We start from the raw sequence: 23356 nt of genomic DNA on the forward strand, positions 1-23356 counted from the left end.
TGTTTTGGTTTTTTGTGATGCTTTTTTTTTTTGCCAAGAGGGGTGGCTCTTACAACATAACCTAGTTGTTTTTTAGGGGATTTGTATAATAGAAAGTAATTGTATGAGAAGTGCAAAAATTATTAATTTAAGTTTTGAATTTTTGTGAGGAAATGGTGGCCACTTTACTGCCTATTTTCATCCAATTAAAGCCCTGCATTATATGACATATCACCTCCTCTTTTCATCCTACAACATTAAAATAAAGGCGAAACTCTTTAGTACTTTAGACCATTTCCACTACCTACCTACAACGCATAATTGTCGATGTTATTTTTAAATTGTGGGTATTTCTTTGTTTGCAAGTTTATCCAAGCAACCTATTATGCACCCCCCCCCCCAAAGAAAATCCTGGATCCACTATTTTCTCTCTGAAAAACCCATTTAAAATAACAAATCTCAAACCATTAAACTGTCTAATAACAAGACCAAGAGCCTGAGTCATAGATCTCAGCAGAGAATGTCTAAACAGGTTTTTTGGAATTGACCGTGAAAAAGCAAGGCTCTGACTGTGATTGTGTATTATTGCGTAATATCTTTATCAATTGAAGAAACATATGACCCGGTGTTAGCTGAACTGATAGCTTTTGCTAAATTCGAAAACAGGTAGCGCTGTATCAGTAAAACTATTCAAATTAATGACCTACTTGTTCAGAAAACAGAGACAATTTTAACTGTGAAAAAATCAAATTTCTAGGTGGTATAATAAAGTAGTTATAGTACATTGAATGTCAAATAGTGTGAAGAGTGAACAAAGTGACTGAGTACCGGTGGGTTTACCCTAGCAAGAAGTCAATTAACTAGAATTTTACCAAAATTAATAATAAATAACTCTGTAAGTGATATTTTTGTCCATATTTTGCTTGGTGATGCAAAGGGGAAAAGCTGATCATATTTTCTCTTGAATACCACAGTTTCTGAACTGTCTAGTTCTAGGAAAGTAATCCATATAATCTAAATCAACTTGAGAGTAACATTAACAAACTGAGTTATGCTCATGGTTTTAAAATTAACATTATTTTAGTTTGGACGTATACAAGATCCTTAAAGAGGTTCATCAATTTAAAGTATAAAAATGGCTGTTAGAATCACAGAGGATATTGCTATCTATTATATATGTCAAAACTAGAGCTAGGGTAAATGTTCCTTGGCCAAACAGGTGTCACTAGGTGATCCTTAGGTAGTAGCTTGGGTGACACAACTGTCTAGTTCTAGGAAAGTAATCCATATAATCTAAATCAACTTGAGAGTAACATTAACAAACTGAGTTATGCTCATGGTTTTAAAATTAACATTATGATAGTTTGGACCTATGCAAGATCCTTAAAGAGGTTCATCAATTTAAAGTATAAAAATGGCTGTTAGAATCACAGAGGATATTGCTATCTATTATATATGTCAAAACTAGAGCTAGGGTAAATGTTCCTTGGCCAAACAGGTGTCACTAGGTGATCCTTAGGTAGTAGCTTGGGTGACACAGGACTCCTGCCAAGTAGGCTAGATTCAAGTTGAGTCTAATTCTTTTGAATATGGTGATTAATGATTCTTTTCTGACCAATATAGATTATATAAAATTTGCTCTATATATAGTTAATTTCCCATTTGGACTGATGAAAATTTTGCAGAGACTTGCCAACCCAAGCTTCAGGGAGCAATTAATATAGCCTATACTAAATTTGGTTTATAAAATATATATTGAATTTTCAGTCTCAAAAATACTTATTTATATCCTTCAAATATACCATAACTTTGCAGTTCTACCAAGATATTCTGCTATATTGTTCATAATTATACATATTTATGATCCCCATGCAATGGGCAGCAAAAACAGGAGGAGGAAGGCTCCTCAATTGTACACTGAGGAGGGCCCATCGATTTGTCCACATGTCCCATATGTTACAAACCTTCTCCTAGTAATATTAAATTGCATTGTGATGTACAACACCATTTCTGGAGGATCTTCTATAAAAGGAAAACTCCAGGAGGGTGTAGGCATCAAACTATGGATAAAGGCCTCTACAAAGGGTGGCCTCAACACTGCCAGGGTACCTGCAAGACTGAGGACCTTGTATGCAACTGAATTCCCACTTGAGAACTGGCACCCCTCAAGGAAATTATAGCCTATTAAACAACCCAGCATTTGCACAGGATCCTGATTAATAAATATTTCCTTGGGCTTGGCGAATCTTGACATGCATTTTTGGCTGACAAACCTCTGCCTAGTTAATTTATCTACTATTGGCTGCCTGCCTTTAGGACCATAATATTTGTAGGGATGAATATAATGAGATGAAGGTAATATGATTGAGATTGTCTGTGTGGAATTTTTGACTCTTGTTTATAGAAGAGCATCACCAAATGCTAAAAACCATCCTGTAACTAAGATGGGCTCATGATTGTAAAAAGCCTCTATTCAACTGGAGGTCCCAAGGACTCCTTGCTGTCCAGTTGTAAGCTGACTTAAGGCTTCAGTGTAGACCTAAGAAAATGTGTTGGTCCCCATCCTGTATTGGTTTCTAGGACCATTGCTTATCTTTAGGCAAAAATAATTCCACTTCTTTAAAAAATTTCAACTTGGGATAATACAACATTAAAAAATAACTATTGTACCAACATTATGACTGACAAATCCAGATACTTTGAACTGGACTTGTTAGGAGTGTCTGAAACATCTATCCCAGATGCAGGAAACATGAAATTAGACAATATAGAATTTATTTACTTGGGCAGGAAGGATGGGTATGTAGACAGAGATACAGCCCATGATTAGCAAGGATTCCATTGTATGATGATGCTTTTTAGAATGGGAGATGGTATAGGCAAAGTTTTAATAGAAGAATAGTGTTGTTTTGTGATGTGTTGCTTAAATTGTCACTCTTATGCTAATAATTGAGAAATGTCTGAGTAATCAAACATTTTTAGTCTTCAGCTTTATAGACTTTGAGCAGTGCTCAATTTAGTTGATTGAAGAGCCTTTGCAAAGGTATTATCCTCTTATGGTATACCAAACAAATACATTAAAGCTATTTGTACTATGCACAGGAATAACACTGTTGCAGTTAAGGTAGGAAGTTATGTTAATATCTAGTTTTGTTTTAAATCAGGAGTTAAGTAGGCTAGTGTTCTATGAACATTTATATTGCATATGTTAAGCCAGGATAAGAGTTACAACTAAAAGATATAGAGGAAAATGAAAAAATTTGTAATGCCTTGGATATAAAGGAATATTTTATGAGGAAGAATCAGTGACATTACTAGATGGAGACAGAATAATAGTTAAGTATTGTACTGACATGTTAATAAATTGAGAAGGAGCAGTTAATATGGACTTATCCCAGTTCAAGATAGGAATGGAGCCACAAATTATTGATAAGGAAAGAGTTAAGGAAAGAAAATTAGAACATTTTGAGAATGTGTTAAACCAGGATACAGTTACAATTAAAAGTTATAGTTGAAAATGAAAAATTTTTGACACCTTGAATGTAAAGGAAGATTTCTACGAGGAAGAATTAGTGACAGTACTAAAATGATTAAAAAATAATAAGGCTGTACATGCTGATAGTGTAGTAAATAAGTTTCTTAAATATAGTAGCTACAAGGCTAGAAATAAGTTTTGATGACTAAGAATATGATTTTTGAAAGAGCAGAATTACCAAGCAATTTCTGGAAAATCTTAATTAAATCCCTGTACAAGAAAGGTCAGAAGAGTGAATGTGGTAATTATAGAGACATTAGCCCAAACTTTCTAGGTAGTATATTTATTAGTATGATGATACTTTTTAGACAGGGAGATGCTGTAGACAAAGTTTTAAGAGAAGAACAGTGTTGTTTTGGGAAGGGTAGAGGATGTGTTGATTAAATTGTCACTCTTAGACTAATAAATGAGAAGTGTATGAGTCATCAAACATGTTTAATCTTCAGGTTTATAGATTTTGAGGAAGTGTTCAGTTCAGCTGATAGAATAGCCAAAGCAAAGGTCCTATACTTGTATAGTATACCAGATGAATACATTAAAGCTATTTGTGCTACATACATACATAACACTGCTGCAGTTAAGGTAGAGAGTGAGGCTGGTATCTGGTTTTGTTTTATTTCAGGAGTTTAGCAAGGTAGTGTTCTATCATCATTTATGTGAATTATTTTTATTGACTTTGTCTGAAGCACCTCAGGTTAGGTTATGGGAGAACATAAAATCAAATCAAGAAAAACAAACTTTTCTTGAATTAGATTATGCTGATGATTTAAACATAATGTATGTTTAATGAATGAAAATTAAGTGTATGTTTATGGTCAAATGAATGAACCTTTAGAAATTTTGTGTATTCAGGGTACTAGAATAGGTTTGAAAACTAATGTTAGGAAGACTTTTGTGCTAAGACTAGGAATAAGGGAAGATGAAAGGGTAATGTTGGGTAACCAAAGGATTGATAAAGTGGACAGCTTGAACCTCCTTGGTATTTTTATTGGTGAAGGTGGTGGAAGCAGTGAAGATCTTAAGAGTAGAATAGCTGAAAGTCAGAGTTGAAAAAAGTTTGGAAGAATAGATAAGTCTTCAAACCAAGATTAGAATATTAGAAGCTACAGTAATGACAATGGTCAAATTTGCTTCAGAAGCATAGATGCTCCAAAAACAGAGGAATTTTAATGGATGTTTTTACCAGAGAGATAGCCTATGGATTGTTTTGGGTACCTTGCTAATTGACTGTATTTCAAGCAGTATTCCATATGAAAAGTTTGGCTCAGTACAGCTTTCTAGGGCTATATTGACAGAAAGGCTTAGGTGACTGAGGCAGGTTCTCTGGATGAAGGATGCCTGATTGCCAAAGATTGTTCTTTTTGTTCAACTGTGTAGGGCTAAACGGAAAGTAAGTCATGTGTGGTTAGGGTAAGAATATGTTGTAAAGAAAGATTTTAAGGAAATGTAAAGTTATCATAGAGATCAAGGACAATCGTGTGTAGCTATGTTGGTGCCAGGCTGCATGGTTTTGTAGTGCTATGTTAGTGGTTGTAGTAGTATCAGGTCAAACTGATAATTTTGGAATGTATCTTGGGATGTAGGTGTTGAAATCATTTCATGCCTCTGAGAAAGGCTTGTTTCAAAAACGTCTTCATGCTAAAAACAAACTATGAATATGGTTATTTCAAATAATTGGTGTACCATTTTAAAAAAGATTGTGTAGAATAATAATTGCTATGCGTTTTCTTTATCAACAAGTGAAACCCCTTTCAGGTCAACATTTAGGCTCCATTAATATCCCCCCCTTCCTGCAGACTGAATTTATTGGAGTTGTTTTTTAAGAGGGTAGAGGTAGGAATATGAGTCTCAAGCATCAGCAATGACAATTTTTACCTCAATCAATTCAAAAGTTGAAAGTGTCAGCCTCATTTGTTACAGATAAATACTTTCTCAAACCAAAATTGATTTGACAACATAAAAACCAAGGTACTTTCATGATGACCCCCTGTTGATCAAAATGTCCTTATATGTTTATAGCCCTGGTCTATTATTGAACAATTGCATAATTTGTTGGTTTTAAAACGAATTTCTTACTATTTTTTGTTAATATTTTCTAGGTTCTGCACTCATGTGAAAAATTGATTTTGTTAATCAGTTTTTTATCAAGTCTGAAGGTTTGCAGTTCCATGGAGGAATAATTTGGTTGAGAAAATGAATTGTGTTCTTCTACCTTTACTTGTTAAATATGGATGGAACTAGCCTCTTTAATCTTGCTGATATTAAGGAAGGTAATTTGTGTTGTTGCTGGTTTGCCGAAATAGCTACTAGGAGAAGCTTTGATTTGCTTGTATTACTTATGATTTGATGATACAGTGAAAAATTGAAAGTCTTTAAATGCATGCTTGATTCAAGACAAAATTTATGCTTTTGAAAAAAAAGGATGTATGGCATATAATTCATCTTGCGGAAATCCCTATTTATGTAAGCCAGTCCCTCCATTTTGTTTTATTATGAATTTCTCCATCTGTTTAAAAATCCTGAAACTTGTGGCAATAATAGAAAGTAAATCTGACTGTTTTGCCAAGACCGTAATGGTTTCAAATATATCAAATTATAGACACCAACCAAAAATATGATAAAATTTGGCTTTCAGAAGCAAGCTTCTTATAACCCATTTCCCTGCTCTTTGCTAATAGAAGAAGGCTGAAGTTAATTCAGCTTTTGTATTTTAATCCTTTTTTTTGCATATAGTTATGTAAGAAGTTCATTGTGCTGACAGATATTTTTGAAGTTTGACTTCAAAATATTCGCTAAAGTTTGACTCTTTCTCATAACTCTATTTTTAAAACAGTAAGAAACTTTAGCGTAAAGAGCAGGGCTTTGAGGAGGAAAAGCCCCTTTCATATACGGAGTAGTTTTAATGTTGCTCCTTACTTTCATTTAATTTTTTTTTTTTATTTAATTTCTGGACATTTTTGAATTAATCCATGTGTTGATCTTGGCTCCGCACATAAATAATTAAAACGAAATTCGCATATTAATTAATTGCAATCAATCGGAAGATTTTGAGAAAAAAGGAGTGAGGGAGGAGGCCTGGCTGCCCACCAATTTTTGGATTACTTAAAAAAGCAACTACAACTTTTAATTTTTTACAAACGTTTTCATTGGTAAAAAATATACGTAACTTACGAATTAATTTACGTAACGAACTTCTATATTTGTATGTTTTTATTGCGTGTATTGCCTGTGATACTATATGTAAACACAGGTCAAACTTTGTAACTTGCAGCTCCTCCCATGGAGTACTCGTCCCTAAAGACATGTTTATTAGGTTTTTCGACTATGGTGAATAAAATGGCTATCTCAGAATTTGAAACCCGGTGACTTTTGGGGAAAAATGAGCGTGGGGGGGCCTAGGTGCCCTACAATTTTTTTGGTCACTTAAAAAGGGCACTAGAACTTTTAATTTACGTTAGAATGAGCCCTCTCGCGACATTCTAGGACCACTCAGTCGATATGATCACCCCTGGGAAAAAAAAACAAACAAATAAACACGCACCCGTGATTGGTCTTCTGGCAAAAAATACGAAATTCCATATTTTTGTAGATTGGACCTTGAAATTTTCTCTACGGAGTCCTCTGATACGCTGAATGCGATGGTGTGATTTTCGTTAAGATTGTATGACGTTTAGGGGGTGTTTTCCCCTATTTTCTAAAATGAGGCAAATTTTCTCAGGCTCGTAACTTTTGATGAGTATTACTGATCTTGATGAAACTTATATATTTAAAATCAGTATTAGAATGCAATTCTTTTGATGTAACTGTTGGTATCAAAATTCCATTTTTTAGAGTTTCGGTTACTATTGAGCCAGGTCGCTCCTTACTACAGTTTGAAAATGTAAACATTATCAATTTAAAATTGATTGGTCGTGCTGCCCTCTTTATGTTTTTTTTGCTTTCGAATTCAAATGTTATATTATAAGCAAAATTAGTAATATAATTTTAATATTTTGTTAAGAATTTTGAATAACGGTAGTTTTTTAAATAATTTGATAATAATATTTTGAATTTTAGACAGGGTGGAGAAGGGTATTATTGTTCATATGGATGGAAATTCTACTTACTATTTGATCTTCTGCATGACTGGAACCGTCAAGCTCTCTATAAATAGGGTTTTTGGATGTTTAAATGTATTATACACATATAATGCATTTGTATATCTTATATACATATAATACACATTTTATGCATATGTGGCAAAACATTTTACAATGATTGAAAAAGTGGAATCAATTATAATCGTAACAAACAAAGTCCTGATATGATGCTCTCTATCTTGAAATATCTGGGCGAGGCTGAAGATCCCTCCCCTTTCATTTCCCACCTCTAAGTCGGTAGGCCCGGAAATACGCATTAAAACACACTCTTCGAAGAGTTTAACCAGCTTTTGCATGCAATATGAGACATTTCCCTTTCTTCATAAGAGCTGGTGCGCACTTACACCCCCCTGTTTGTATTTGATTCTTGTTCAACGATAATGATTCCTAATGGAATACTTCTTATTTAACAGGTCGCACCTAATGTTGCAATTATGATGAAGATGGTCAAAATCAACTTAAATTGAATGAAATATGACTGGTGTCAGTCATGGCTTTTAGATGCTTTCATTTCCCGACGTTTGCCTTTTATTGATTTTGTATTGATTTTGGAAGGCTTTGTTTGTTGTTCTGTGTTTCTAATGACTTGTTTAAGACATTTATTTTTTGTTGTTGTTGCAGAACTTTGCGAGAGCTTTTACTTGTCCTTCTATTTGATTCTCACTTTGAAAGCCTTGTCCCGTGTACAGATCAGATATCCAGAGTTGAGAATATTAAAAGAAAAGGGATTGATGTTGCTGAAAATAGGTATATTTTTATTCATATTATGAGTAGGAAGGGGGTGAGAATACGAAATAAAATGTCGCATATAGTAACTATAGTAAGCTTATATTAATTTTTCATTTGTAATTCCTGTTTTATATGATCTAAGATTTAATTGAACGATGTCCATGTATATTTGGTTTAATTAGAGCATTCATTTGCGTTTCCGAAAATAATAAAGAGCAAAATTTTTCAAAATTTTTCAACTCTTTTTTTTTTTACTGTGATTCTCTTCTTTTCAGAATTGAAAGGAGATTATATGGCAGATCAGAATAATTCTCTTGTCCAGGGGACAAATTTGGATACGCCCATTAATAATGAGTTTAGTTCGTCAGCTATTTTGTCACAATTGAAACATGAGCTTGATTTCCCTGAGAACAGTCTATTAGATTGTCAAAATGAAGGTATGTTTGGGATGTTTGGGTATGTTATTTTGTCATAATTGAAACATGAGCTCGATTTCCCTGAGAACAGTCTATTAGATTGTCAAAATGAAGGTATGTTTGGGATGTTTGGGTATGTTATTTTGCCACAGTTGAAACATGACCTTGATTTCCCTGAGAACAGTCTATTAGATTGTCAAAATGAAGGTATGTTTGGGATGTTTGGGTATGTTATTTTGCCACAGTTGAAACATGACCCTGATTTCCCTGAGAAAAGTCTATTAGATTGTCAAAATGAAGGTACGTTTGGGAAATATATGCTAAGATGATCGGCTGCAATAATTTTCTATTAATCTCATGCTCTAGAGATTTTTCTTTTACTTTATAGTATAATCGAAACTTACAAAACAAGACGGTACGTTAGAATAAATTACCTGCATTTAGAAAAACATGCTTTAACAGGTTGGTTTATATGTATTGCTTGCATTATGATAAAATTGCTTTAAGGTTTTGATAGGTCGGTTATTCTTTTATTTTTTCATTTTGTTTTCGGAGAGTTTCAATTGACATACAAGCGAGAGATTTACAGAAAATCTACTTGACTGTATAGCCCTCATTCGTTAGTTTGAATATTGTCTTAGATGTTCCTTTACCTTCAGTATTTTCAATTTTATTGTTCCGTATTATTAAACAGTTCGTGGCAACGAACTGTAGTAAGGAGTGACCCGGCTCAATAGTAAACGGAAGTCTAAACAAGAGCTAAGAGCTCATATGGCACTTGTGATGAGGTCGGAAAAACCAAGAGCTCATATGGCATGAACTCTAGCAAAATTTCTAAGAATCAATAGATTGATTTAAAAGGAAAATCCAAGGCTTAATGCCGGTCGGGATTTAAAATAAGAGCGCTGAGACACGAGGTCCTTCAAAATATCAAAATTCATTAAGACCCGATCACTCACTCGGAAGTTAAAAATACCTCGTTTTTTCTAATTTTACCTCTCCCTTCAGCCCCCCCCCAGATATTTGAATCGGTGAAACGACTTTAACAAGTCAATTTGTGCAGGTCCCTGACACGCCTACCAATTTTCATCGTCCTAGCACGTCCAGAAGAATCAAACTCGCCAATGCACTGAACCCCCCTAACTCCGACAAAGAGAGTGGATCCAGTTCGGCTACGTCAGTCACGTATCTACGACATCTGCTTATTTTACCCACCAAGTTTCAACCCGATCTCTCCACTCTAAGTGTTCTCCAAGATTTCTGGTTTCTCCCTCCAACTCCCCCAATATCACCGGATACGGTTGGGATTTAATAAGAGCTCTGAGACATGAGGTCCTTCTAAATATCAAATTTCATTAAGACCCGATCACCCATTCGTAAGTTAAAAATACCTATTTTTTTCAATTTTTCCTCTCCCTCCAGCTCCCCAGATGGTCAAATCAAGGAAACGACTGTTATCAAGTTACTTTGTGCAGGTCCCTGACACGCCTACCAATTTTCGTCGTCCTAGCACGCCCAAAAGCTCCGAACTCGCTTAAGCACTGGAAATTAACCCCCCCCCCAACTCCTCCAGAAAGAGCGGATCCGTTAAAATTGTGTCAATCATATATCTTGAACTTGTGCTTATTCTTCCCGTCAAGTTTCATTCCGATCTCTCCACTCTAAGCGTTTCCCAGGATTTCCGGTTTCCATGATCACTGTTTTCCCCCTCCAACCCCCTGGGTTTCCGGATCCAATTCGAATTGAAAATGGAGCATCTGAGATATAAGATCTTTCTATATGTCAAGTTTCATTAAGATCCGATCACCCATTCGTAAGATGAAGATACCTCACTTTTCACGTTTTCCAAGATTTCCAGTTTCCCCCTCCAGCTCCCCACAGTGTCATCGGATCTGGTCGGGATTTAAAATAAGAACTTTGAAGCACACGGTCCTTCTAAATATCAAATTGTATTAAGATCTGAATCACCCGTTCGTAAGTTGAAAATACTTCATTTTTTCAAATTTTTCCGAATTACACCCCTCCCCCCAAATCCCCCAAAGAGAGAACATCCGGTCTGGTTATGTCAGTTACGTATCTTGAACTTGTGCTTATTCTTCCCACCAAGTTTCATCCTGATCTCTCCACTCTAAGCGTTTTCCAAGATTTCCGGTTCCCCCCACGTCCTCCCCAATGACACTGAATCTGGTTGGGATATAAAATAAGAGATCTGAGGTATAAGGTCCTTCTAAATATGAAATTTAATTAAGATCTGATCACTCCTTTGTGAGTTAAAAATACCTCATTTTTCAAATTTTTCAGAATGTGATTGTACCGACATAGTGGTCCTACAATGTCGTAAAAGTGCTTATTCTAACGGAAATTAAAAGTTATAGTGCCCTTTTTAAGTGAAAAAATTGAGGGCACCTAGGCCCCCTCCCACGCTCATTTTTTCCCAAATTCAATGGATCAAAATTTTGAGATACCCATTTTGTTCAGCATAGTCGAAAAACATAATAACTATGTCTTGGGGAAGACTTACTTCCCCACAGTCCCCGGGGGAGGGGCTGCAAGTTACAAAGTTTGACCAGCGTTTACATACAGTAATGGTTATTGCGAAGTGTACAGACGTTTTCAGGGGATTTTTTTGGTTGGGGGGGTTGAGGGAGAGGAAGCTACGTGGAAGAATCTTTCCTTGGAGGAATTTGTTTTGGGGGAAGAGAAATTCCATCAAGGGGCGCAGGGTTTTCTAGCATTATCTAAAAAAATAAAAAAATAAATTTGCAAAAGTTTTTTTAACTGGAAGTAAGGAGCAGTATTAAAACTTAAAACGGACAGAAATTATCACGCACGTGAGTGGTTCATCTCCTCGTAAATACCTTGCTCTTTACGCTAAAGTTCTTTTAGTAATTTCAACTATTTATTCTATGGCCTTTGTGATTCTGGGGTCACTCTTAAAGAATCGGGACAAAATTTAAGCTTTAGTGTAAAGAGCGAGGTATTAACAAGGGGGCAAACCCCCTCGAAAAACGTAATAAAAATATACGTATATAGAAGTTTGTTATGTAAGTTGATTCGTAAGGTACGTATATTTATTACTAATAAAAATATTCGTAAAATAATAAAAAGTCCTAGTGGCCTTTTTAAGTAACAAAAAATTGGAGGGCAACTACACCTCCTCCCTCACCTTTTTTTATTTATCAAAATCGTCCGATCAAAACTATGAGGAAGCCATTTAGACAAAAAAATTGATATGCAAATTTCGTTTTAATTGTTCATGTACGGTGGGCCAAGATCAAAACATGCATTAATTCAAAAACGTTCAGAAACTAAATAAAAAAAAAAAGTTTTTTCAACTTTAAGTAAGGAGCGACATTACAACTAAAACGAACAGAAATTAATCGGCATATGAAAGGGGCTGTCCCCTCCTCCAAGCCTTGCTCTTTGCGCTAAAGTTTGACTCTTCTCACATTTTTTAAAAGAATAAAAAACTTTAGCGTAAGGAGCGAGGCGTTGAGGAGGGGACAACCCCTTTCATATACGGAATAATTTCTGTTCGTTTTAAGTTTTAATGTTGCTCCATAGTTGCAGTTAAAAAAAAACTTGTTTTTTATTTAATTTCTTTAAAAAACGAAAAGGTAAGAATTACTTATTAAAAGCTGTTTCAGAAAAAAATCGGAAGTTATGCTTTAATCAATAAAAATAAATTTGAATTTATTTATAAAGTAAGGTAAGTATATTAGTTTTAAAGTTTTATTTGAGATGCGCCAAAGAACATCGCCCCTTAATCATACTAAATTTCACCCCTATTTGGGCGTATTAGCAATATCTGAGGAACGGCACAGGGTATTAAGTTGAAATTTTTAGAGTATATTAAGGGGATGTTCGTAATGAAGGAGGGGAGCCAGTCTTCCTCCCCTCAACAATGATCGAAATAAAAAAAAGGTATTTAGTTTGGAATAGTCAAAAAGCCAATGTCGAAAGGTGAAACTTGATGGAATAAAAAGGGATATGTTAAACTAAGTCAAAAGATACTATTCTCAATCGTGTTATCCGAAATGCATAAGTAAGGCTAAAAACTGGAAAGTTTTGGGATTCTTTGTGACAGCTAGCGAAACCCACTTTTGAATGCGGCTACTTGCAATTTTATTTTCTTGCAATTTTGACTACGACTACTTGTGACCGTGACTTCAACTAGTTCTGTGTGTAACTGTTGTTGCATACGAATACTTTAAGGGGATTTTAAGGGAGATATTGAGAAAAATCAAAACACCTTATGCAGATGCCGGTTGTCAAGCGCCATATCTGTAATATTTCTGGGATGACTGAGAGTATTAAGCTGAAACTTTCAAAGAATATTCAAAAGTAATCCATAGCCTGACAGAGGGTCTCTTCCTTTAGAGGTAGGGGGACATATGCTTTTTATGTTTGACTAAATCCTGGAAATTATAAATCAATTAAAATGATATTTAATTTTGTGGATAATTGTATAATTTTTTACATTGTATAATTGTAGGCTAAATTAGCCCGAATCTTCAGAATTCCGGATTTAATATCTGACGATAGTACTAAATAGGAGCAGTGTCACTTTCCCACTGCAACTGGTATGAGAGATCGGAGAAGGGGGCCAGAGTGTTACGGAGGCTCCTCCTTTTTCTCTAAGTAAAAGAACCTATATAAATACGGCTCGTACCGTCATACCTTTCAAACTGACTAAATTGTTTTTAGGGGAAGAAAAACCTCTCAATGAAATTTCCTTTAAAGGTCCATATTTCCATGTGACTTTAGATCCAGTGCTCGGAAACAGTTAGAAAATCTCCCAGTTGTATTGTCTATACTCGATGAGCTGGCCTCAATCCAATGAGCGTATCTCCAAATATCTACTTTCGTAGAAGATACCTCAATAGTGTTTAAAAAATACCGGTAAATCTAACCCTTCCCCACCCCCGTTAGACCCCTCCTGGCAATTCCATTCCTGCCGAAAATCTCCCCCCCCCTCCGTAAAAATCTTTGCAGAAAATTCAGCTTGGAAAATTCTCCTTAGCATAATTTCATTTGAAAAAGCATTTAAGTTCTAATCGTTTTTTTCGATCACTTCGTAAATCCCCGTTCCGTCGAAATTAGATCCCAGAAAAACACGCTGAAAATGATCGCCGGAACATCTACATATGTACAAATAAGAAGGCAAAGAGAAATTATGGCAAATAAAAATAATTTTGTATAGGAACTCTATGAAATGCTCCCAATGTAAAATTTATCCCGGAAAGTTCTCCCCCAAAAATTTGCCTTTACACGGAAAATTATTCCCATGGAAATCACCCCAAGCACATAATACCCCCTCCCGAAAAATGTCTGTATCCTTTCCAATAGCAAATACTATATGTAAATAATGGGCAAGTTTTTTTTAACTTTAAGACCTAACCCCTTGGGGGTAGGGGTCATATTATATATAAATGCATAGTTTTTGAATTTTCCAACTATGTTGAAAAAATGGTTTTCTAGAAATTTTAATGGGAGTATTTTGGAGGAGAAGGGGGTGAATGGGTGGGCTAGTTGACCTCTAATATTTTTGGTCACTTAAAAAGGGCACTTGAACATTTAATTTCCGTTCAAATGAGCCCTCTCTGGATGTTCTGAAATCATTCATTAGATAGGATCACCCTTGGAAAAAAGTAAATAAATAAACATGCATCTGTGGTCCTTCAGCTGGCAAAAACAATACATAATTCCATATTTTTGTAGATAGGAGCTTGAAACCTTTACAGTAAAGTTCTCTTATACGCTGAATCTGATGATGTGATCTTCATTAAGATTGTTTGACTTTTAGGGGGTGTTTTCTCCTTTTTTGAAAATCTTGAAATATTTTCAGGCTTGTCGCCATTGATGGGTAACACAAAAATTAGTGAATATCTTATATTTTGAATCAGATTATTTTCATATATTTATTGATATAAAAATTCCGTTTTTTAGAGTTTGATTGTTATTGAATCTTGTCGCTCCTTACTTGTTAATTTATTTATCGATTTTTATTAATTAGACTTAATGTCTTTTCCACCCCCCCCCCCCCACAAAAAAACAAAGGCAAAGGTAGAACATAGTATTAAGTCGAAGAATGAACATATTAGCTAAACAAATAAATTACCAGAGTTTCCCCAGTTGATTTATAAATTTTGAGCAGTTTTTAGAGCTTCCTACGGCTCTCCCCACACCCTCCGCACAATTGTTTTTACTTCACCATTAAAGATTTAAATCATATAAGGTAAAAAGCAAAGAACACAATATTAAATCGAAAAATGAAAATATTAGCTAAATAAATAAATTACCAGAGTTTCATTGGCTGATTTATAAAGTTTGAACAGTTTTTGAGCTTCAAACGTCCCTTAATTTTTTTCAATTATCCATTACAGATTTAAAACATAGAAGGTAAAAGTAGAAAAGACTACTTGGCATAAATTGTAATTAAGTATTTTATTTACCCGTGCAATACTAGCGTTGTTGTTTGCAAAAATATCAGTAAGTAAAAGGTCAAAAATCAAAGTCTAGTTTTTTTAAGGCTTATGCAACAAAATAAAATAATTGAGTTATCAGCCTAGAAAATATGCTATTTGTCAGGGGTTTGCAATCTCCTACCCCTCTTCTTTTGACAAATAATTTTTCTCTTCCTAGATTTAAGCTTCATTTTCAAGCATTTTTTCTACTAAGGACTAAGTTGGATAGAGATTGAAGGGTCATCAGTTTTGAAGCTTCAAATGCCCCCTCATACGGTGCCTTTAAATGCCCCCCCCCTTATCCTGTGTATCTCCCGGTCAAATATTATGGGAAGTTATGCAGTTAAATGTGTAAGACAAATGTAAAAACAACACTAAATGGTATAAATCGTCAGCTAGTATTTCATTCGCACATACAGTACTTGGCCTTCTATTTACAAATATAATCACTTACTTCCTTGATTTATCCCACATTCTTTCTACTAGGGACGAAGCAAAATAAAGATTGAAGGTTCATAAGTCACAAGCTGATTCATAAGGCAAATACAATATATTTTAGTTTGTAAGTTTCTGGGTCGGGTGAATAGAAATATAAAAGAAAGAAAACGTTAAATAAACTTAAACACAAAATGTGTATATGCCCTCTCCCCCTTTGCCCGTGTTGCTTTGTTTATTAGTCTAATTCTACTTAATTCACCTGAACAGCTTCCTAAGAGAAGTATGAGAATTTGGACCTACGCCCTAAGAAGTAGAGAAACCTATAATAAGCCGAGAAATTCGAGGTTTTTTCGTCTTTCAGAATCTTTGACTGTAACCTAATTTGACAAAGGGCTCCTATTTGCATAATTTGCTGAAACATCCACCTGCAATGTCAATTGAGACCAGTTGAAACACAGACCGTTTATTACCAGGCGAGTATTTATGCCCGCCTATTGAAACTAATAATTCAATTGTTCAGGAGCTCCTAATATAAGAATAATGTTAACAAATTGTACAAGGAAAAAATAAACTTTTGAAAACTAAAGCAACTTATAAAACTAAAACAACAAAAAGAATTGAGTTTTGGCGTTAAAAAGCAGTTAGTTATGCACACTTGAATTGGTGGCTCTGGAAAGGTTTTTTGGATATCCCTTCCTTCTCCCCTCCCCCGCAAAAAACAAAAAATAGGACAAAACTACTGTTAAAAGCCACTTTCAACTTTCTGTTCTAATATTATCTCTTTTTTTCATTTTGTTTTTCATTTGAAACGGTAAAAAAACTTCTTGTTTTACAGTTGGACGCATATTAGATCAATTCACACATAAAAACTGTGATTTCGAAAAATGTTACTTTTGCAAGCATTGGCAGCCTTTTCTTTCGTCCTCTTATTCTGCCTTATGGGAAAGACGCTTAAGAGCTGTTACGTAGGAGGGGTTGGGATATCTAAGAAACTGTTTTAAGTCACTTAAAAAAAAGTCACATTGTTCTTTTCAAGACCCTCTACAAGTCCGTGTCAATATTAATAGACTTTTTTGTACCATCTTCTTAGACAAAATGAAATAGACTTTGCATGAAATGCAATATTTGCATCAATGTTGAAAGCCCAGCAAAAAAAGAAAAAAGGGAGTAAACACAGATTATAGGGCTAGATCAGGGCAACAGATCGAAATCAATATCCTTATACATCTTTTGTTGCTGGACAAACTAATAGTGTTAAACATGGAAGAGATAGCCGGATGGTGGTTTTCTGTCCCGTCCCCCCTTAAGAAAGTTACATTGTTGCTACCGTTTGCCCCTGAGTTGAATATGTTTGCCTCGTTTAACATCCTTGTCTTGCCAATTATCAGTTGTTTTAAACTGTAAAGCTTAAATTTATCCATGCATTAACGATATCTATACTATGAAATCCTATATATAAGTATTTATTTGCGCTTTCTGGAAATTTATAAAATAACCGAATTTACCTATTACGTTTTGGAACTAATTTCTCTTTAAAACTAAATTAAATGGCACTATTTGTATGCTGTTTGCCAATAGGACGTAAAAGCAATATCCCAAAAAGACTGAGAGCATTGAGTCGAAACTTTCAGGGTTACTACTATTACTACTTCTGTTCTTACAATTGAACTAAATCAAAAGATTTTAAATTTATTCAGGTTTTCAGATAGGATTAAACAGAAAAAAAACATTTTTTTTTACGGAAAGTAAGGAGCGACATTAAAACTAAAAACGAACAGAAATTACTTAGTATGTGAAAAGGGCTGCTTCCTCATCAAAGCCCCGCACTTTACGTTAAAGTTTGACTCTTTCTCTTAACTCCACTTTTCAAAACAGTCAAAAAATTGCAATTGGTATTAACCAAGTGACATATAGCAATCGCAAATTCTGTCGGTCTGTCTGTCGGTCCCGGTTTTGCTACTTTAGGCACTTCTAGGTAAGCTAGGGCGATGAAATTTGGCAGGCGTATCAGGGACCAGACCAGATTAAATTGGAAATAGTCATTTTCCCGATTTGATCATTTGGGGGGCAGTGGGGGGCCGGTTAATTCGGAAAAAATAGAAAAAATGAAGTATTTTTAACTTACGAACAATTGATCAGATCCTAATAAATTTGGTGTTTGGAAGGATATCGTGTCTCAGAGTTCTTATTTTAAATCCCGACCGGATCTGGTGACATTGGGGAGGGGAGTTGGGAAAGCTAAACTCTTGGAAAACACTTAGAGTGGAGGGATCGGAATGAAACTTGGTGGAAAAAAAAACACAAATCCTAGATACATGATTGACATAACCAGAACGGATCCGCTCTCTTTGGGGTATTTGGGGAGGGGGGCGGGGGGGGGGGGTTAATTCTGAAATCTTAAAAAAAATGATGTATCTTTAACTTACGAACGGGTGATCGGATTTCAACGAAATTTAATATTTAGAAGGGTATCGCGTCTCAAAGCTCTAATTTTAAATACCGACCGGATCTGGCGACATTGGGGTAGTTTGGGGGGGAACCTAAAATTATGGAAAACGCTTAGAGTAGAGGGATCGGGATGAAACTTGGTGGGAAAAATAAGCAGAAGTCTTTGATACGTGATTGACATAATTAGAACGGATCCGCTCTATGGGGGGGGGGGGTGAATTCTGAAAAATTAGAAAAAATGATGTTATTTTAACTATCGAAGGAGTGATCGGATCTTCATGAAACTTCATATTTAGAAGGACATCGTAACTCAGATCTCTCATTTTAAATCTCAACCGGATCCAGCGTCATTGGGGGCTGGGGCAGTTGGGCGGTGGCGATCGGAAACCTTAGAAAATACTTAAAGCAGAGAGATCAAGATGAAACTGGATGGGAAGAATAAAAATAAGTCTAAGATACGTGACTGACATAACCGGACCGGATCCGCTCTCTTTGGTGGAGTTGGGGGGGGGTAATCCGGAAAAATGAGGTATTTTTGACTTACGAACGGGTGACCAGATCTTAATGAAATTTGATATTTAGAAGGATCTTGTACTTTAAAGCTTTTAAATTTTGACGAGATCCTGTGACCTTGGGGGGAGTTGGAGGCGGAAACCGGAATTCTTGGAAAACGTGAAAATTAGTTTTTTTTTTATCTTACGTATAGGTAACCGGATCTGAATGAAACTTGATATATAGAAGGATATTATGTTTCAGATGGTCCAATTTTCGACTCGAATTGGATCCGGGGACATAGGGGGCTGGAGGAGGGAAACAAATCTTGGAAAACACTTAGAGTGGAGAGATCGGGATGAAACTTGATGGGAAGAATAAGCACAAGTTTTAGATACGTGACTGACATAATTGGAACGGATCCGTTTTCTTTGAGGAGCTGGGGGGTGTTAATTTGGAAAATCTTGAAAAATTGAGGTATTTTTAACTTAAGAACGGGTGACCGAATGTTAATGAAATTTGATATTTAGAAGGAATTCATGTCTCAGAGCTCTTATATCAAATCCCGACCAGATCTGTTGACATATGGAAGTTGGAGGGGGAAATCGGAAATCTTAAAAAACGCTTAGAGTGGAGGAATCGGGATGAAGCTTGATGGATAGAATAAGCAAATGTCGCAGATACGTGATTGACGTAACCGTGCTGGATTCGCTCTCTTTGGGGCAGTTGGGGGGTTCAGTGTTTTGGCGAGTTTGGTGCTTCTGGACGTGTTAGGACGATGGAAATTGGTAGACGTGTTAGGGAGCTGCACAAATTGACTTGATAAAGTCGTTTTCCCAGATTCGACCATCTTTGGGGCTAAAGGGAGAGAAAAAATGGGGTATTTATAAGTTACGAGTGGGTGATCGGATCTTAATGAATTTCGATATTTAGAAGGATATCGTGACTCAGAGCTCTTATTTTAAATCCCGACCGGCATTAATCCTCTGATTTTCCTTTTAAATCAATCTATTGATTCTTAGAATTTTGTTAGGGCTCACACCATATGAGCTCTTGGCTCTTAGCTCTTCTTGCCTCGTCACAAGGGCCATATGAGCTCTTAGCTCTTGTTATTAGTAAAAGATATACGTAACTTATAAATTAGCTTACGTTACAAACTTCTGTATCCTCATGTTTTTATTACGTATATGAGGGGGTTCACCCCCTAGTCAGTACCTCGCTTTTTACACTAAAGCTTAAATTTTGTCCCAATCTCTTAAGAATGACCCCTGAATCACAAAAGCCGTAGAACAAATATTTGAAATTACTAAAAATACTTTAGCATAAAGAGCGAGGTATTAGGAGGAGGCTAGTCTATCATATGCGTAATAATTTCTATTAGTTTTAAGTGGTTTTAATTCTGCTTCTTACTTTTAGTTGAAAAAACCTTTCATTTTTTTTTTTCATTGTTTTTTTTTTAATAATGCTCGAAAATCCTGCGCTTCCTTCATGGAAATTTTCTTCCCTCGTGATAAATTCCTCCAAGGAAAGTTCCCTATAATATTCCCCTCTTTTCAACCCCCCCCAAACCAAAAAATCCCCCTGAAAACGTCTGTACACTTCCAAATGACCATTACTATATGCAAGTACTGGTCAAAGTTTGTAACTCGTAGCCCCTCCCACGGGGACTGTGGGGGAATGAGTCGTCCCCAAAGACATATTTATAAGGTTTTTCGTCTATGCTGAATAAAAAGGCTATCTCAGAATTTTGATCCGGTGACTTTGGCAAAATAATTAGCGCGGGAGGGGGCCTAGGTGCCCTCCAATTTTTTTGGTCACTGAAAAAGAGCACTAGAACTTTTCATCTCCGTTAGAATGAGCCCTCTCGCAAGATTCTAGGACCACTGGGTCGATATGATCACCCCTGGGAAAAAAATAAACACGTATCCGTGATGTGCCTTCTGGCAAAAAACACAAAATTACACATTTTTGTAGATAGGAGCTTGAAACTTCTCCAACAGGGTTCTCTTATACGCTGAATCTGATGGTGAATCTGATGGCCGTTAAGATTGTATAACTTTTAGGGGGTGTTTTCCCCTATTTTCTAAAATAAAGCAAATTTTCTCAGGCTCGTAACTTTTGATGGGTAAGTCTAAACTCAACGAAACTTATATATTTAAAATCAGCATTAAAATGCGATTCTTTTGATGTAATTATTGTTATAATAATTCCGTTTTTTAGAGTTTTGGTTACTAATGAGCCAGGTCGCTCCTTACTACAGTTCGTTACCACGAACTGTTTGATAGATGCAATGTTGCAGGAATGGTATTAGGTTGTGTTTTTCAGGTCAACTTGTGGAGATATTTAAGTAATTCAAACAACACTATATGTGTCCAGATTTTCAAAAGGATTTATGCTGTTTAAAACTTTTGAAACCTGTCTCACATAAAAATAGCAAGCCAAGGAATATAGACTATCTGTCTTGGCTATTTCTACAATGAGCCATGACTTGATGGCTCGATGACCTGAATTAAAATGGAATCGTTGTTGTCATCAAGTAACGGCTAATTGTAGAAAAAGCCGAGACATATTTTACTATTGAGTGAGAAGCAAACCTGCCATCTTAAAAATCGAAAGATTTAAAATAGATTTTATTTTTTTTTATGAAAAAATTATGTAAACAAAAAACGAGCAAAAATTGATTTAAGACCCATTTTCGGCAAAATAAATTTGCAAAGAAAAGTAAAGAGTTTCATTAAACCAAAAATGAGAAGAAATGAAGTCAAATAATTTTTCAACCGTAAAACTACCACAGATCATCGTCATTAATAAATAAATTAAACCCAAAACGAACAGAAATTACGACAAGTAGCCAAGTCATACTCAAGACGAGAAGAAAATAACATGAATAGGGCTTAAATCCCCATCCCTCCTGAATACCAGAACATCATTTGCACTTTACTGAAAACAGGAAAAAGCAAATGAATATGGATTGACTGTTTAATTTAAACATTCTGATATTTAACCCTAAAAGTCTGAGAAATTTCTGATTTATTAAAGTCAAAAAAATTATCAGTTAATAGTTTTTTCAAATTTTATCGAAGGAGGGAAGGACGATTTCCACTCACTCTTTTCTACCCTTTTGGATAAATTTATGCTGATTAAATTATGCTGGTGACTAAAGTTTTTCATTATATTTATGTTTGTCCCTAAATTTCTTGTCTATTTGTGTTTGTGACTAAAATTTTGATTGATTTTTTTCTAGGTTTTACTATTGCGTCAATTCATGGAAATGATCCGCCCAAACAAGACACCAGAAAACAGTTTGTTCCTAAGTTTACAAGTGTATATGTTAAGCAAGAAATTGATTCAGATTGTGAACCTGAGCTGGCCAGTGACTTCCATGTATTTTTTAACAATGATGTCACTGAAAAGGAGGACGGCAATCAAAATCCAGGTAGCTCATTAGAAATATTACCCAGAGGAGATCTATTTATGAATAATATTGAATTTATTTCTAATAAAAAGTTTTTGTAATATCTCGCGAAGATACCAAATGTCATATAACAGAAGAACTCATGCTGGAGAGAAGGCTTTCAAATGTGATGTGTGTGAGAAAACGTTCAGCACCAGCTCAGTACTATCACATCATCGAAGAATTATTTCTGCAGGGAAAAAGCGTTTCAATTGTGACATAGGTAGAAAAAGGTTCTCTTCTAGTTATTTTTTCAACCGTTGATTTTCCCATAATAGATCAGCTAAATGTGTCTCCAAAATCAATTTCTCAGATTTTCTTGTCCCTCAAATATTTTCATCCTTACAATTTTGAATCAGCTTTTTTGTTTCTTCTTTGTCCATTTTACTGTTTTCTTTTTCGTCTTCTGTGCTAAAATTTCAAGTTTAGTTCGTTTGCCATCTCCTGCATTCTCCTCAACTATTGCTGTACCGCTAACTGCTTCATATTCAATGCTTACTGTATCTTGGTTTTTCCCAACTAGGAATAAAATATCCACAAGTCTTGTATTGTCACTTGTATAATAATATTTGAATTTATTGGATGGCCCATCAGATAGGTTAAAAATGTTGGCCTCATATTTATTGAATTCCTTTGAAGAAACATCACCGTTGATTTGAGGTGAAAGCTCATTCAAAAATGCATCAGTGTCATCAAAATATATTATAATTCCAAACTTTCCATCCATGTTAATATCTCTTATGTTGCTGCTTGGTGTAAGTTAGTTTCACAACTAGAAAGTTTTGACGAACTTATTTCTTTCAAACAGTTCGTGGTAACGAACTGTAGTAAGGAGCGATCTGGCTAAGTAAAAAATTGTAAAGAAAACTCTAAAAAATTGAATTTTGATATCAATAGCTACATCAAAAGAATCACATTTTAATGCTGATTTTAAATATACAAGTTTCATCAAGCTTAGTCTTACCCATCAAAAGTTATGAGCCTGAGAAAATTTGCCTTATTTAGGAAAAAAGGGGGAAACATCCCCTAAAAGTCGTAGGACCTTAACGAAAATGACACCATCAGATTCAGCGTATCAGAGAACCCTACTGTAAAAGTTTCAAGCTCCTATCTACAAAAATGTGGAATTTTGTATTTTTTGCCAGAAGACAAATCACGGGTGCGTGTTTATTTGTTTGTTTTGTTTTTTTTTTTTTTTTCCCAGGGGTCATCGTATCAACCAATTGGTCCTAGAATGTCGCGACAGGGCTCATTCTAAC

General features: G+C 35.2%; 1 protein-coding gene across 6 annotated transcripts in view; it reads left to right on the plus strand.

Annotated features, from left to right (window-relative positions):
- LOC136036843 (zinc finger protein 583-like) overlaps window positions 1–23356 on the plus strand; it is a 61540-nt gene that overhangs the window by 21035 nt on the left and 17149 nt on the right. For 4 of the 6 annotated variants that reach the window (XM_065719191.1, XM_065719176.1, XM_065719182.1 and 1 more), the window contains exons 2-4: window positions 5614–5784; window positions 8658–8819; window positions 21888–22079. In XM_065719191.1, coding sequence (XP_065575263.1) covers window positions 5742–5784; window positions 8658–8819; window positions 21888–22079 — 397 coding nt within the window. In that variant the 5' untranslated portion in view covers window positions 5614–5741. Of the gene's footprint in view, window positions 1–671; window positions 875–5613; window positions 5785–5851; window positions 5978–8657; window positions 8820–21887; window positions 22080–23356 lie in introns of those variants that run through there. The other 2 variants (XM_065719196.1, XM_065719212.1) reach the window with 2 other exon arrangements.

This window comes from Artemia franciscana, chromosome 2 (genome assembly GCF_032884065.1).
Source record: "Artemia franciscana chromosome 2, ASM3288406v1, whole genome shotgun sequence".
Taxonomy (NCBI): Eukaryota; Metazoa; Arthropoda; class Branchiopoda; order Anostraca; family Artemiidae; genus Artemia; species Artemia franciscana.